General features: G+C 42.5%; 1 protein-coding gene across 1 annotated transcript; it reads right to left on the reverse strand.

Annotated features, from left to right (window-relative positions):
- Positions 1–103: 103 nt before the first annotated feature.
- On the reverse strand, positions 104–6,760 carry LOC107281014 (uncharacterized). Its single transcript, XM_015783283.3, has 3 exons — positions 6,603–6,760; positions 5,949–6,439; positions 104–5,795 (listed from the first exon to the last, which is right to left on the reverse strand). Exons 1-3 carry the CDS (start codon positions 6,704–6,706, stop codon positions 361–363), a joined length of 6,030 nt encoding a protein of 2,009 aa, XP_015638769.2. The 5' UTR covers positions 6,707–6,760; the 3' UTR covers positions 104–360.
- Positions 6,761–15,832: the final 9,072 nt, after the last annotated feature.

The following is a 15,832-nucleotide window of genomic DNA, read 5'->3' on the forward strand; positions in this document are numbered from 1 at the left end:
GCCTACTTATCTAACTTTGTCAATGTTGTTAGTATAACATGTTACTACATGGTGCGGAAACACTAAGAGTTAAGGCACGACGTTGTATTTTGTTGGCAAAAAGTAAACAAAACCACAAAAACATCAAATATAAAATGGTGATGCTTATCATCAAAATCAACATGTCAGGTTACATGCATAGCCAACATTTATTCATTGGCTTATGTCGTCAAGGAGAGCCTTATCATGCCATAAGATCTCCAGACTAAAAATATAGAAAAAAATCATATAGTTACTGAATGTGTTAAAAAAAAACATCTCAAACGTTTGTAATGAGCATATCGATCTTCGTATAATGGGCTTCTTCTTTAGAATTCCTCTTTAATTTGCCGAACCATATTCCTTGTGTGTGCTAGCTTCAGCCGATTTGCTTTTTTCTTCCTCAACACTATTGTTTTCCTTACCAGAAGCACCTATGCCAGCATTACTACCAACATTTGCATTGCCCCCAATTCCTCCGTGAAATCCAATGTTCATTCCAGTGTGTACTCCTACACCGGCACCGATACCAGCACCAACACTCTTCGACGCACTAGCTCCAGCACCTATGTTAGAACCTTCGGATCCACTAATAGCGGCGTTAGCATTTGCGTGTGCCTTGGCTGATGCACGGAAATGGAAACTACCACCAGCTCCAAAACCAAAACCAATATGCTTGCTAGCACCAATACCAACGTTAGCACCAGCATTAGCATTAGCATTAGCATTTGCTCCAGCTTGTCCTCCAACAGCACCTCCACCTCCAATAGCATTAGCATCAGCATTAGCTTTTGCATCACCACCAACACCCGCATTTGCTCCAATACCACCACCAACTTTAGCACCTCCTGAGATACTGGCACCAATACCGAGATTAGCACCGACACCAACACCGGCATTAGCATTAGCACCTGCATTTCCTCCGATACCAGCACTGCTTTTATCCTCTTTAGAGATACCAGCACCAATTTTATCGTCTTTAGCGATACCGGCACCAGCATTGAGACTAGCATCAGCATTAGCTTTCGCATCAACACCAACGCCGGCATTTGCTCCAATACCACCACCAACTTTAGCACCTCCTGAGATACTGGCACCAATACCGAGATTAGCACCGACACCAACACCGGCATTAGCATTAGCACCTGCATTTCCTCCGATACCAGCACTGCTTTTATCCTCTTTAGAGATACCAGCACCAATTTTATCGTCTTTAGCGATACCGGCACCAGCATTGAGACTAGCATCAGCATTAGCTTTCGCATCAACACCAACGCCGGCATTTGCTCCAATACCACCACCAACTTTAGCACCTCCTGAGATACCAGCACCAATACCGATACCAACACCAGCACCAACACCGGCATTAACATTAGCACCTGCATTTCCTCCAATACCAGCACTGATTTTATCCTCTTTAGAGATATCGGCACCGGCATTGAGACCAGCATCAGCGTTAGCTTTTGTATTACCACCAACACCGGCATTTGCTCCAATATCACCACCAACTTTAGCACCTCCTGAGAGACCGGCACTGATACCAACACCGGCATTAGCGTTAGCACCTGCATTTCCTCCAACACCAGCATTGATTTTATCCTCCTTAGAGATACTAGCACCAATTTTTGCGTCTTTAGAGATACCCGCATCAGCATTGAGACCAGTATCAGCATTAGCTTTCGCATCACCACCAACACCGGCATTTGCTCCAATACCACCACCAACTTTAGCACCTCCTGAGATACCGACGCCAATACCAAGACCAGCACCAGCACCAATACCAGCATTAGCATTAACACCTGCATTTCCTCCAATACCGGCACTGATATTATCTTCTTTAGAGATATTAGCACCAATTTTAGCGTCTTTAGAAATACCAGCACCAGCATTGATACCAGCATCAGCATTAGCTTTTGCATCTCCACCAACACCGGCATTTGCTCCAATACCACCACCAACTTTAGCACCTCCTGTGATACCAGCACCAATGCCGAGCCCGACACCGGCACCAACACTGGCATTAGCATTAGCACCTGCATTTCCTCCAATACTTGCATTGATTTTATCCTCTTTAGAAATACCAACATCAATTTTAGCATCTTTAGAGATAGCGGCACCAGCATCCACATTCGCTTTTGCATCACCACCAACATCCGCCTTTGCTCCAATACTACCACCAATCCTAGCATCAACACCAGCTTTAGCGTTTGCGCCGACGCCAGCATTAGCATTAGCTTTCGCATCACCACCAACTCCAGCATTCGCTCCGATGCCACCACCAACTTTAGCGCCTCCCGAGATACCAACTCCAGCACCTATACCGGCTTTTGCATTTGCATTCGAGTCAGCACCAACTCCAGCCTTCGCTCCGATATCAGCGCCAACTTTAGCTCCTCCAGAGATCCCAACACCAGCACCTACACCGGCTTTTGCCTTTGTATACGCGTCACCACCAACTCCCGCCTTCGCTCCAATGTCAGCACCAACTTTAGCGCCTCCCGAGATACCAACGCCAGCACCTATACCAGCTTTTGCATTTGCATTTACGTCAGCACCAACTCCAGCCTTCGCTCCGATATCAGCGCCAACTTTAACGCCTCCCGAGATACCAACACCAGCACCTATACCAGCTTTTGAATTCGCGTCAGCACCAACTCCTGCCTTCGCTCCAATATCTGCGCCAACTTTAGCGCCTCCCGAGATACTAGCTCCAGCACCTATACCAGCTTTTGCATTTGCATTCGCGTCAGCACCAACTCTAGCCTTCGCTCCGATATCAGCGCCAACTTTAGCGCCTCCCGAGATACCAACACCAGCACCTATACCAGCTTTTGCATTCGCGTCAGCACCAACTCCCGCCTTCGCTCCAATATCTGCGCCAACTTTAGCGCCTCTCGAGATACCAGCTCCAGCACCTATGCCATCTTTTGCATTTGCATTCGCGTCAGCACCACCTCCAGCCTTCGCTCTGATATCAGCGCCAACTTTAGCGCCTCCCGAGATACCAGCTCCAGCACCTATGCCATCTTTTGCATTTGCATTCGCGTCAGCACCAACTCCAGCCTTCGCTCCGATATCAGCGCCAACTTTAGCGCCTCCCGAGATACCACCACCAGCACCTATACCAGCTTTTGTATTCGCGTCAGCACCAACTCCCGCCTTCGCTCCAATATCTGTGCCAACTTTAGCGCCACCCGAGATACCAGCTACAGCACCTATACCAGCTTTTGCATTTGCATTCGCGTCAGCACCAACTCCAGCCTTCGCTCCGATGTCAGTGCCAACTTTAGCGCCTCCCGAGATATCAACACCAGCACCTATACCGGCTTTTGCATTCACGTCACCACCAACTCCCGCTTTTGCTCTAATGTCAGCGCCAACTTTAGCGCCTCCCGAGATACCAACTCCAGCACCTATACCGGCTTTTGCATTTGCATTCGCATCAGCACCAACTCGCGCGTTCGTTCCGATGCCACCGGCAACTTTAGCGCCTCCTGAGATCCCAACATCAGCACCGACACCGGCTTTTGCCTTTGTATACACATCACCACCAACTCCCGCCTTCGCTCCAATGTCAGCGCCAACTTTAGCGCCTCCTGAGATACCAACTCCAGCACCTATACTGGCTTTTGCTTTTGCATTCGCGTCAGCACCAACTTCTGCCTTCGCTCCAATGTCAGCGCCAACTTTAGCGCCTCCGGAGATACCAACTCCAGCACCTATACCGGCTTTTGCATTCGTGTCACCACCAACTTTCGCCTTCGCTCCGATGTCAGCACCAACTTTAGCTCCTCCCGAGATACCAACACCAGCACCTATACCAACTTTTGCATTCGCGTCACCAGCAACTCCCGTCTTCGCTCCGATGTCAGCACCAACTTTAGCGCCTCCCGATATACCAACACCAGCACCTATACCGGCTTTTGCAATCGCGCCACCACCAACACCAGCCTTCGCTCCAATATCTGCGCCAACTTTAGCGCCTCCCGAGATACCAGCTCCAGCACCTATACCAGCTTTTGCATTTGCATTCGCGTCAGCACCAACTCTAGCCTTCGCTCCAATGTCAGCGCCAACTTTAGCGCCTCCCGAGATACCAACACCAGCACCTATACCGGCTTTTGCATTTGCATTCGCGTTAGCACCAATTCCAGCCTTCGCTCCGATACCAGCGCCAACTTTAGCACGTCCCGAGATACCAACTCCAGCATCTATACCGGCTTTCTCATTTGCATTTGCGTCAGCACCAACTCCAGCCTTCGCTCCGATTTCAGCGCCAACTTTAGCTCCTCCAGAGATCCCAACACCAGCACCGACACCGGCTTTTTCCTTTGTATACGTGTCACCAGCAACTCCCGCCTTCGCTCCAATGTCAGCGCCAACTTTAGCGCCTCCCGAGATACCAACACCAGCACCTATACCAGCTTTTGCATTTGCATTCGCGTCAGCACCAACTCCAGCCTTCGCTCCGATATCAGCGCCAACTTTAGCGCCTCCCGAGATACCAATACCAGCACCTATACCAGCTTTTGCATTCGCATCAGCACCAACTCCTGCCTTCGCTCCAATATCTGCGCCAACTTTAGCGCCTCCTGAGATGCCAGCTCCAGCACCTATACCAGCTTTTGCATTTACATTCGTGTCAGCACCAACTCCAGCCTTCGCTCCGATGTCAGCGCCAACTTTAGCGCCTCCCGAGATACCAACACCAGCACCTATACCGGCTTTTGCATTCATGTCACCACCAACTCCCGCCTTCGCTCCAATGTCAGCACCAACTTTAGCGGCTCCCGAGATACCAACTCCAGCACCTATACCGGCTTTTGCATTTGCATTCGCATCAGCACCAACTCCCGCGTTCGCTCCGATGCCACTGGCAACTTTAGCGCCTCCTGAGATCCCAACACCAGCACCGACACCGGCTTTTGCCTTTGTATACGCATCACCACCAACTCCCGCCTTCGCTCCAATGTCAGCGCCAACTTTAGCGCCTCCTGAGATACCAACTCCAGCACCTATACCGGCTTTTGCATTTGCATTTGCATCAGCACCAACTCCCGCCTTCGCTCCAATGTCAGCGCCAAGTTTAGTGTCTCCTGAGATACCAACTCCAGCACCTATACCAGCTTTTGCATTCACGTCACCACCAACTCCCGCCTTCGCTCCAATCTTAGCGCCAACTTTAGCGCCTCCCGAGATACCAACACCAGCACCGACACCGGCTTTTGCATTGGCGTTACCACCAACTCCTGCCTTCGCTCCGATGTCAGCGCCAACTTTAGCACCTCCCGAGATACCAACACCAGCACCTATACCGGCTTTTGCATTTGCATTCGCATCAGCACCAACTCCCGCCTTCGCTCCAATGCCACCAGCAACTTTGGCGCCTCCAGATATACCAATACCAGCACCTACACCGGCTTTTGCATTTGTCTGTGCATCACCGCCAACTCCAGCATTCGCTCCTATGCCAGCAGCAACTTTAGCACCCGCGGAGATACCAAAACCAGCACTGATACCAGCTTTTGCTTTTCCATGGACATTACCGTTGGCACCTGCATATTCTTCTGCGTTGTTGCCTACATTGCCACTGACACTTTTACTCGCTTTAGCTCCAACCCCAGCACTTGCAGCTGCACTAGCTTTAGCATGGGCACTTGCGCTAGCACTAATATGAATATTTGCATGTATTCCTCCAGATACATGAACCCGAGCACCACCAGCAAAACCCCCAGCAATTCCAGTAGCTACTCCTGCCGCTGCCCCACCAGCCACTCCTATAAAGGATGGAAATGTCTTGTTATATTTTTATATAAGTAAATCCTAACTAGCTTAATTGTGTTTAATGGGCTATTTTTAATATTCCTTTTCTGCTACGGTATATTTATACCTTAAATATTGATTCATTACATCATTGATATTAGTATTACCTGCTGCAACCTCAGCCATCTTAGCCATGCTGGTTGCCATGTCTCCTGCAACTTTGCCCATATCATGGGCCACGTTTTGCAAGATTTCCTGCTTTGCCTTAGTCGCCATATGAACATCTTCTGAAACATCCTTCACACGTTGTGCAGCCTGCTTTAGGACTTCTTGCTTAAACTTGAGTGCAGTTGCAATGCTACCCACAGCAATCTTCGTGTGTTCCTTTGCTACTTTAGAGAGTTGATCTGAGACCTCTCCTGCCATATGGCTCATTACCTCAGCTGTTTTCTCTAGTAACTCCTCTTTTTCATGTATTGCAACTCGTGAACTTCCAATGGTACTTTGTATGTGTTCTGCTGTACGTTTAGCAATTTCTTCTTTGGTCTTTAGGACAACAGCAGCGTCAGCTGCTTCCTGGTTTACATGTTGCTCTTCCCCTTTTCCAATTTCCTTGCTCATATCATTGCCATCATTTGGCGTTTTCTCATTCTTCGCCCTAAGTAGAAAAGATATAAATGTGTGAAAATTATAGGCACAAGCAAAATACAATCACTTTTTTTTTGTACATGCATGTATAGGATTGACATTTAAATATGTATCGTAATAAGCCCACATGATATGCATGTGCCTTTAGATTTAGGAGAATATTGTTTTCATACCGGCGTCCGTAGTCCAACTCACTATGGGACAGCACCGGAGTCACCGTCCATAGTGAGATGAGCAACACAGAGAAGATTAGAACACCGCTATAGAAGTTCGCCATTGGTGAGATTCTCCCTCTCTCGATTATCTCTTTCCTTTCCTTGTAGATGGGTGTACGACCGAATGGAAATGCATGGTGCATGTACTTTTATAGGATGGAATTCCCTCCTATGTTTGGCTTTTTGTGTCCAAAATAAGAGGCTTGGATTGTTGTGTGGACAAGAACATTGCCCGGATCAACTGCAACCAGTCTTGAGGACAATATTAGGATACCACCGTGCATGTGTTTTTTCGAGTGGAGTAGAGAATTTTCATTACAGGGACACAAGATTGTACAATGACATTTAGGATAGCCATATTTAGTGTTAACCCAAAAATTTTGAAGGGACGGGAGCAATCGAAAAATGTCACGTTCTTTTTAACTACACATGTGTCGGTATCCTAGATATGGGATACCCAATACTTGTGTATTAATCTCGACAAGGCCCACCATATATCAAGTCCAATACATAATCAACTCTCATATATGGAAGGTGTTCCGAATAAGAAAAGAGAAATATAGTCCTACTTGGATGTTACAAGGTCTACTCGGATCGTATCCATATTTGCCTCCTTAGTTCTACTTGGACAAAGGAGCACCCAAGGGTATAAATACAAGAACTCTAGGAGGAGAGAGAGGACAAACCAACACAAGAGCCACAAAAGCCAACAAAGAAACACCAAGACCAGACTATACGATCCACAAGCGCCACAAAAGTCAAGAGGGATCTATTGCCGCCTCTCAATTTGAGGAAGCTGATGACTGCTAGCCGTCGACCATCTACTCGAGCTTTACACTGCTAGAATGATAGAGACTAAATGTGGTTCTCCTCTCTATTATACTTGTGAGAGATTGATTATATAATGGCAACACTGGCTTTGGCTAACAGGAATAGGGCTATTACCCATCAGGTGGGGGCTGAACTTGTATAAAAATCATATCTCCAGTCTTCTTTACCATAATCTCGCGTATGTCTTGGTACCAAAATCCCCAATACTTTGCAAATACCGTAGTTGGGTACAACCCATCGCTAACGTGTTATTGAGATGTTGTAGTACATGCTTGCCTTCTTGTTCAAGTTCCTTTGCTCTCTTGTGACTTGACTCTGTCATAAAAAAATAGTCTAGGATTTTGACCAAACAAAACATTCTCTTTTTTTTTTCCGGAAAGGAACAAACCAAACATTATGAAAAGAAATAATGCTATAGTTTTATTTAAACAAGTTGATCATATGCATCAGAAAACTAAAATATAAGTTGTATGACACGCCCTTCTGAATATGTATGATATAACCAACATAGAACTAATATTGTATGAACAAGCAGGATGGCCGACGTAATTACACGGTTAGCACCAATAAAAATTTGTATTATGACATAAAAGTATATGTATTTTTTATACGCATGGTTAATTATTTTTAAAATTCATTAAATAGTTGACTCATTGTTTTGGGTCTAAGAAAAATATTTTGAAAAGTCACATCAGCCTCCATTAGCCAAGTGCTTTGCTACCCCTCCACTTGCTCACATAGCAGGCTGCTCCTTCCTTTTGTTTTCCTTGGGACCTTAAAAAAAATATAACCTTATCTTGTTGAGGTGCTTTATATATATATTTTTAAAGTCTTGTCAACCAATACTGTCTACTTGTTTGTGGTCCCTTTGCTCACCCACCCACCCACAACCCCCACTCTCTGTTATTTTTGGGATTTAAAAATCAAATCTTATCATCGCTAGGGTTCTATTTTTATAATTTTCAGAAGTCTCGCTAACCACTACCCTACTTCTTTGCCGCCCCTTGGCTCACCCTTTGGCCTCTCCTCTTCCTTGTTACTTGGAGATGCTTTATGTATGGATTGGATATATTTTTTGGACAATTGGTAAATTGTCTGGTATGTATTTGCTCCTCAGTCGCCTCAAACTCTTTTCCAGGTTAGGTTGAGTTGTGACCATGCTATATCAGCTTTAATTTCTTCGTATGGTGATATGTTATACGCAAAATGCTATATGATATATCACACAAGCATGGGTAAAAGTTTTACCCCCACATACCACCAATGCATAAATATATTATGAGTAAAATAATGGCATACGTAGATATTCTAGTACTACCCTTGTACATCTATGTCCAATTTAAATTTAAAAGAAGACACCTAGTTAAATTTGCTCATTTATTCAATTAAATATCAACCGTTATAATATGGGTCCACCATAATCTAAAGTTGTATATTTTTGTATATTTTAAGAAATTAATAACCTCCAAAACAAGCATGGTGCCTCTATTCAAGGTTCTCTTCCTTTATTAAAATTAATGTTGATTAGTTTCAGCATATCTTAAACAATTTTTTTAATGTAGTGAAAATTTCAACTATCAATCTAAGTCAAGAACTTAATAATTAAAATTTTCATATACACTCTACGGTTTAAAATTTTAAGTAAATCCATGCTCAAAATGCATAAGGGTGTGGTTTGTGAAACTTTAGAACCACAATACCTAGGGTTAGGTGATGCATGTCATAATACATGTGGTTTTCTAGAACTTTTACCATAAAACATGGGGTTATCTGAAATTACTTTAATAATATAATAAATGGATGGAATTTTTCTATTCTGAATTATTTCATGTTGGGCTTTTCTCTCAATATTCCTCATGTAGCCATTTTTTTAATTTTTCTCCATCAGTTTTAGTTTTATATATTATTTTTTTTAAAAAAATCTTACTTTGGAAATTTAATTTTGTATTTTCCATGAAATCTTGTTGGCATGTATTCTTTACTTTTGGATATGTAATATTGTATTTTTCCAAATTTTAATGATTTTAGAATTTTATTAAACTCATTGTGGGGTACTGTTGATGCAAAAAAAAACACACACACACTGAACTGAGAGATCTGCTTAACTCTAGTACTTGTCCAAATCTTGCTTTCGGGTTCAGAGCGTGTCAGCTGGTTTGATCCTGCAACCAGCAAGGACAAAGAAGAAACAAAATTAGGTAAACGATAGTCGATCGGTTGATTAAACCGATGTCGTATCATCAAGGATCAACTGATGCAATCAGATCAAATCAGCTCATGTGTGATGAATTTGAGTAGAACAAAACCCTAAATATGTCCCATCGGCTATAATATCAATCATGTATGTCAATATTGTAAAAGATCAGACGATGACCCATTATTTAGAGCAAAAAGATAATGTATCAGCTATTATTCTAACACAAACTTATATAAAAGTGTTGGTCAAATCGAATATACTAAACAAGTTTCAATCTTTAAATATAACGATCTGACCGAGATTGAATCATGCTTAATACTATATTAAAAAGGATCAATTCTCTTATATAAGTGGCAGATATAATATGTAGAAAGTTAAAAAATTAAGATGAAACAATGATATCAGGCAAGATTGGCTGAAACTCCAATACTATCCTTATTCTTAATCAATTCTAGGTTAGTTTTTAGGGTTCTAAACAAGAATAAGGTTGATGCAACTCAAAGTATGTGAAGAAACCTAAAGTCTAAACAATCAAGTAACTGACTAATTTTTAGGATGGTATATACCTTAGCTAATCTAATCTAGCAAAATAATTTAGCCAATACCAACATAAACCCTAAAATGAATCGCATCCGATATGACCAAATTACGATGTTAAACTAGATTAACTAAGGTATATGATAATGATGACTTGAAATAAAGAGATTAATACATCTAAAGTGATATAATAGCCCCGATAATGCAAACCATCGAGACAAGTTACCTGTTGTTAGAAGATCGAAGCCGATGCTCTAACTCGAAACAAGAACTCATCGAAAAGAACTAAAAGAAAAGGTGGCGATGCACCGAAAGTGTTGTATTCCTCCCTCTTTTTACATGGGCTGACTAACTATGTCCATTATGGACATGAATCAAACTTTCCTAAGCTACAAAAAGATACAAACAAGTCCACACGTCGGACTCTTGCCAAATCTCTGAGAAACCGACATTAAATACCTAATTAATAATTACAATTGCCTAAAACGGACTCTTTCCTTAAACAGCAATGCTTTGCAATCCGACTTGGGTCTGTCGTGAGCCCAACTGTGTCTGTATCGGCTCGTGTCTCGCCTCATCGGCTCAATCCTAGTTCGTCTTTGTTTCTAGCCGATACAGTCTCCAGCTGATACACAATTTGTTTCAGTAAGATCCGATCTCCTCCAAATCCACCTCGGTGTTTATCTCCAAATCCAAGTATATCTTGCCAAATTTTGCTATTAACATGTACACGGTACCCGGGTACTCACGGCAAGGCTATAAGGGGCGCCGAGGGAAATTATTAGGGGTAATTATTCATTCTCTACATGCGTGCCCACAACCTATTCCAACATCGTGTTGCACACACTTACACAGATCTAATCTACACTAACTGGACTAGGGTATTACCTCATGCTGAGGGTCTAAACCAGTATAAACATCTGTGTCACCTCTCTCCTTAATCTTGTGCACCCTATAAATTATATTGCCGATCATAAGAGTCGACACTCATGTTGTGTTCTAGATGGACTCTTCTTTCAAATGTCCACTTCTTTTTTGAATTTCAGTTATTTCTAAATTATATTTCAACTTGAACTCTTCCTTTTCTCCAATTATGGTGGGAATTTCTAGTGTTCAGAGCCAAGTTTTTATTATATTTTTATTTATTTTTAATGATTTTTAAGTTTATTTGGAATTTGTATTGAAATCCAATTTTTGGGCTTATTTTACTTTTTATTCTGAATTTTAGTTAATCTCCTGTTGTGTTCTATATGGATCCTTCTTCTAATATTTCTTGTTTTTAATTCTAAATTTCAGTTAGTTCTAAATTATATTCCTAAAATCTTTTTTTTATCTCCGATTAATATGAGAATTTCTAGCCTCCAGAATGAACTTTGTGTCTCTTTTCAAGCTTGTTTTAATGATACTAAAAAGGGCTCACGCGCTCCGCGGCCCAGCCTCGGAATATTTGGGAAATTCCCGTAACGTTAATGATCAATGTATACACCTTTACATTTAAGCAATGATTCGGCACGATACAATGCTTCACAGAGCACATCAAAACATGACAAAGAAATTGGTTATCAGGTCCCTCCATATACTTTTAAGTTGTAGTAAGAACCTGTGGACACCTGGACTGATTCATTGCAAGTTCATATGGATATTCTTCATTTATGTTCAGTCCGCAACACAAGCACCACAACATGAACATGAACGGCTGTCTTGTCCTGCAAATATGAAATCATTGTTCTTATGTAGGACTACATAATAATTTCATTAAAAAGAACTGAAGCAACATTCATTCAGCCGCATGTTGTCACCCCAACTTGTGTAAGATTCTGGTAAGCTTTCAATCCAGAGCTTAAGCTGGTCATTTTGCCTTTTATCTATCTCAACAAAAAAAACGAGGTGACCTAGCTATTGCAGTCTTGCAGAGTTTATAAGGTACCAATGAAGGTTTATATCAAACCGTTTAAATGACCAGCGCACTCTAAGGGCCCCTTTGAATCGCAGGGTTGAAAAAACGAAGGAATAGTAAAAACACAGGATTCTGATAGAAATTGAAGTGTAAAATAGAGAATTGCAAAACACAGGAAAAACACAGGAATAGTTGTTTAATTCGAGCGCAGGAAAAACGTAGGAATCGGATGAGAGAGATAGACTCAAAGGGAATTTTCCAAGAGGTTAGAGCTCTTGCTATATTTCCTCTAAAATCTACATACAATGTGCCATTCCATAGGAATTTCATAGGATTTGGAAAACTTCAATCCTTTGAATCAAAAGGCCAAGTAGGAAAATTTCCTATAGGATTTGAATCCTATGAAATTCCTAGATAAATCCTTTGATTCAAAGGGGCCCTAAGATGAGTAAGAATTTATCTAAGATGGGGAAAAAAATAAACAATACTGACCGGCAATCACAGAGCACACATCAAATTCCACTGCACTCTAAGATGCGTAAAAATTTAGCTAAGATGGATGAAAAATTATTTCAACATGTGGATTGTTGCATGCTACTCCCTCCTGGCTCCTGCAAAACAAAAATAAGTTCAATTCTGTTCCTAGTTACTGCTGCCCTGCATCTCCTTTGTCATGGTTGTGGAGTTGACGAGTTGTGGACATAGCATCAAGTCATCAACGTTGTTTGCGAATCAACCAATTCACTAATGGGTTATCACACTATTCTGTTTGGATTCCCCTCGTGGAGGATGCAGAGGCATCAGTGTTCGATCTTCCACATATCACAAAAAGGAGGAGGGAATTGGGGCACCGGCCGGTATATGAACTTGGAACAATTTCCAGCACAACAACATCATATTTCAGGAGGAGGGGGAGGGGGAGGACCATCGGAGAAGAATATCCTAGGATGGGAGTCAGCCGGCAACATCACCAATGAGGAGGTCGTTGAGGCCCAAGGAGGAACTGAAAGCTCTACTCCGTTCCTACCATATATGCCACCGGTGAAGCAACCTTGCTGCCGTGCCAAGGACAAAGACGGAGCGGCAATGCTGCGTGGGATGCTGACGCTCGGGACGGGGATGAGGCACACTGCCGCCCGCTGCATGCACAGCGGGTAAGAGGAACGGGGAAATTTGGGAAGGGAGGTGGAGAGAAGAAGAGCGAGCACCGATGGACGATGTCTCATGTCTCGGCCAACAGGGAAACCACGGCTCAGTAAGGATGGGCCCATCGAAGACGTGGACGGACGGATGTGGCCCAATGCACAGGATCGAACGGCCTCAAACGCAACCCACCTAATAAGCGCAGCCATATACAATTCTGATTAGAGACGTGTTGCAAGCCGATTGGTTGGCCAGAGCCCAAATCGCCATGGATGCAGCTAAAAGCTAGGCGCTTTAAGGTTTTTATTATAAAATAAGGGGGAAATTGCTCATTTGTCCTATTATGCTGTCTAATTACCAATATGATCCATTTTTTTAAGTTAGCTCAATTAACCATGCTTTTTCAAACTGAAGATCTGAGCTGACCCTATTTCGTGAAGACCAGAAAACGGGGTTAACTAACAAGAAATTTGTCATTTTTGCCCCTGCTCATTTAACCATGTTATATCAAAGTTTTATTTTCCATTGGGACCTTTTTAAATATTTTTAATGTATTTGGCATAGCTTTAACATATTTGAGACAAGTTTTAAAGATTCGTCTTCAATTTGACACAATTTTTACAAAAAAAAATTGACAGCATAGTCCAACAACGAATTTCAGATCTGAATCCAATGACAAATTCGCATCCAAATCCAACAAAAAATTCTCCTCTGACCAACAATCCACGCGGCGCCAGGCGCCGCCCCCCCTCCGGCTGCTACCCCTCCTCCTCCCTCCCCTCTCCATGCGCCAGCAGCTGGCGTCACCGCCCCTCCGCGCAGCAGAAGCTAGCGGCGCTCCTCCGCGCAGGCAGCAGCCGGCGCTGCAATCCCTCCTCCTCCTTCCCTCTTTCCATGCGGCAGCAACCGACGCAGCCGCCTTTCCTCACAGCTGCAGCCGACGCCACCGCTGCTCCGCGCACCGACGCCACTGCTTCCTCCGAGCGCCAACGCCGCTGCTCCCTCCCTCCTCGCGGCCGCCGCTACCACTCCCACGGCACGTGGCCGCCGCCGCCGCCGCCGCCGCCGCCGCTCCCTCTAGCCTGGCCGGCCGCGACTCTCTCCGTCACTGGTGACAAAAACTAGGGAAAGATGGGGATTGGGATGGAGAGGTGGGGATTGGGATGGGGATAGGGTTAATTAGTACCGTGGGGGTATTTTGGTCACTTTGGGGTAGTATTTTTTTCTTTTTTTATAAATGAAGTTTAACAGTGAAGTAAAAACAAGGTCAGATAGAAACTTTAATTTTGAAAAACATGCTCAAATAAGCAAACCTGAAAAAGTATGGTCAAATTGGTAATTCGGCTTTAAAATAGGGTGAAATAAGCAATTATCCCTTATTATAACTAGCAGTATGACCTATGAATTACACGGCTAGGACCCATATAAAATTATATAATTATTTACACATGATTTTCATTTAAAGAAATAAATAATCATATCATTTTCATAGGATTTTAAAAACTCGAACTTATCATCGGGTTTTCCAATTTATAGTTTTTATTAAAAGTCACACTGGCCACCACCCTTTACTTCTTTGACTACCCTTTACTAGTTTGCCTGCTGGCCATGGCTTCTATTCATCATTCTACATGGGACCTTTAAAAACTGTACTCCTTTACTACCTTCCCGTCACTCCTCATCTTTATTGTTATTGGGATTTTAAAAATCAAACATTATCCCGTCATTCCTCATCTTTATTGTTATTAGGATTTTAAAAATCAAACATTATCGTTATTAAGGTTTTGTTTTATAGTTTTTAAATGTCCCATCAACAGTTGTCGTCCTACACCTTTACGTACTCCCATTGTCTCACCTCTTTATTATTATTGGGATTTTAAAAATTAAACTTGATTGTTTTCGGATTCTCTTTTCCTATATTTTAGAATCTCGCTAGCCACTTTTTTTTAGGCCCGCTATTGCCCTACTCTTTTGCCGCCCCCTTGGCTTGACCTCTGGCTACTCCTTTTCCTCGTTATTTAGAAATGCTCACGTATGTGTTGATGTTTTGCTTTGTTATAATCTAGTCTCACCATTATCAAACAGTTTAGATTCTTCTCTATTTATCAAATTAATATGGAAATTTCTAAGCCTTGAGAGCAAAAGTGTGTCTTATAGGTGGACTTTTCTTTCGTAATTTCTTATTTTTATTTCAAATTTTAGCAATTTACGAATTACATTCCTACTTGAATTATAATTCTTTTTTCTCTGATTAATGTAGAAATTTCTAGACTACTAGTTGAATGCTCGTGCTTTGCCACGGATAAAAAATATATATTATAATATTACTAAAATAAATAACAAATATTTTTTATGACATGTGTAGCATATGATTTTGCTAAAGGGAATATTCACCTCAATATTTAATACTAAGAAGTTTAAGGTAATTTGTAAAACTGCAATGGGAGTAGGTGAGGTGACATATTCACTGCCACCACCATTACTTTCTTTTTAAAAGTAGTATAGAAACGTGGTGCTTCCTTCTCATGATATGTTGTATTTACTTATTTGATTTTTCATTACTAGCATAATACCCGTACGTTG

Source organism: Oryza sativa, chromosome 1 (assembly GCF_034140825.1).
Source record: "Oryza sativa Japonica Group chromosome 1, ASM3414082v1".
Classification (NCBI taxonomy): domain Eukaryota; kingdom Viridiplantae; phylum Streptophyta; class Magnoliopsida; order Poales; family Poaceae; genus Oryza; species Oryza sativa.

Excerpts from the sequence above, each read along its gene's own strand:
- LOC107281014 (XM_015783283.3), bottom strand. The coding sequence starts at position 6,706 with ATGGCGAACTTCTATAGCGGTGTTCTAATCTTCTCTGTGTTGCTCATC. Across the intron at positions 6,440-6,602 it reads GAGTTGGACTACGGACGCCG|GGCGAAGAATGAGAAAACGC; the intron begins GTATGAAAACAA and ends TTTTCTACTTAG. Across the intron at positions 5,796-5,948 it reads GATGGCTGAGGTTGCAGCAG|GAGTGGCTGGTGGGGCAGCG; the intron begins GTAATACTAATA and ends CATCCTTTATAG.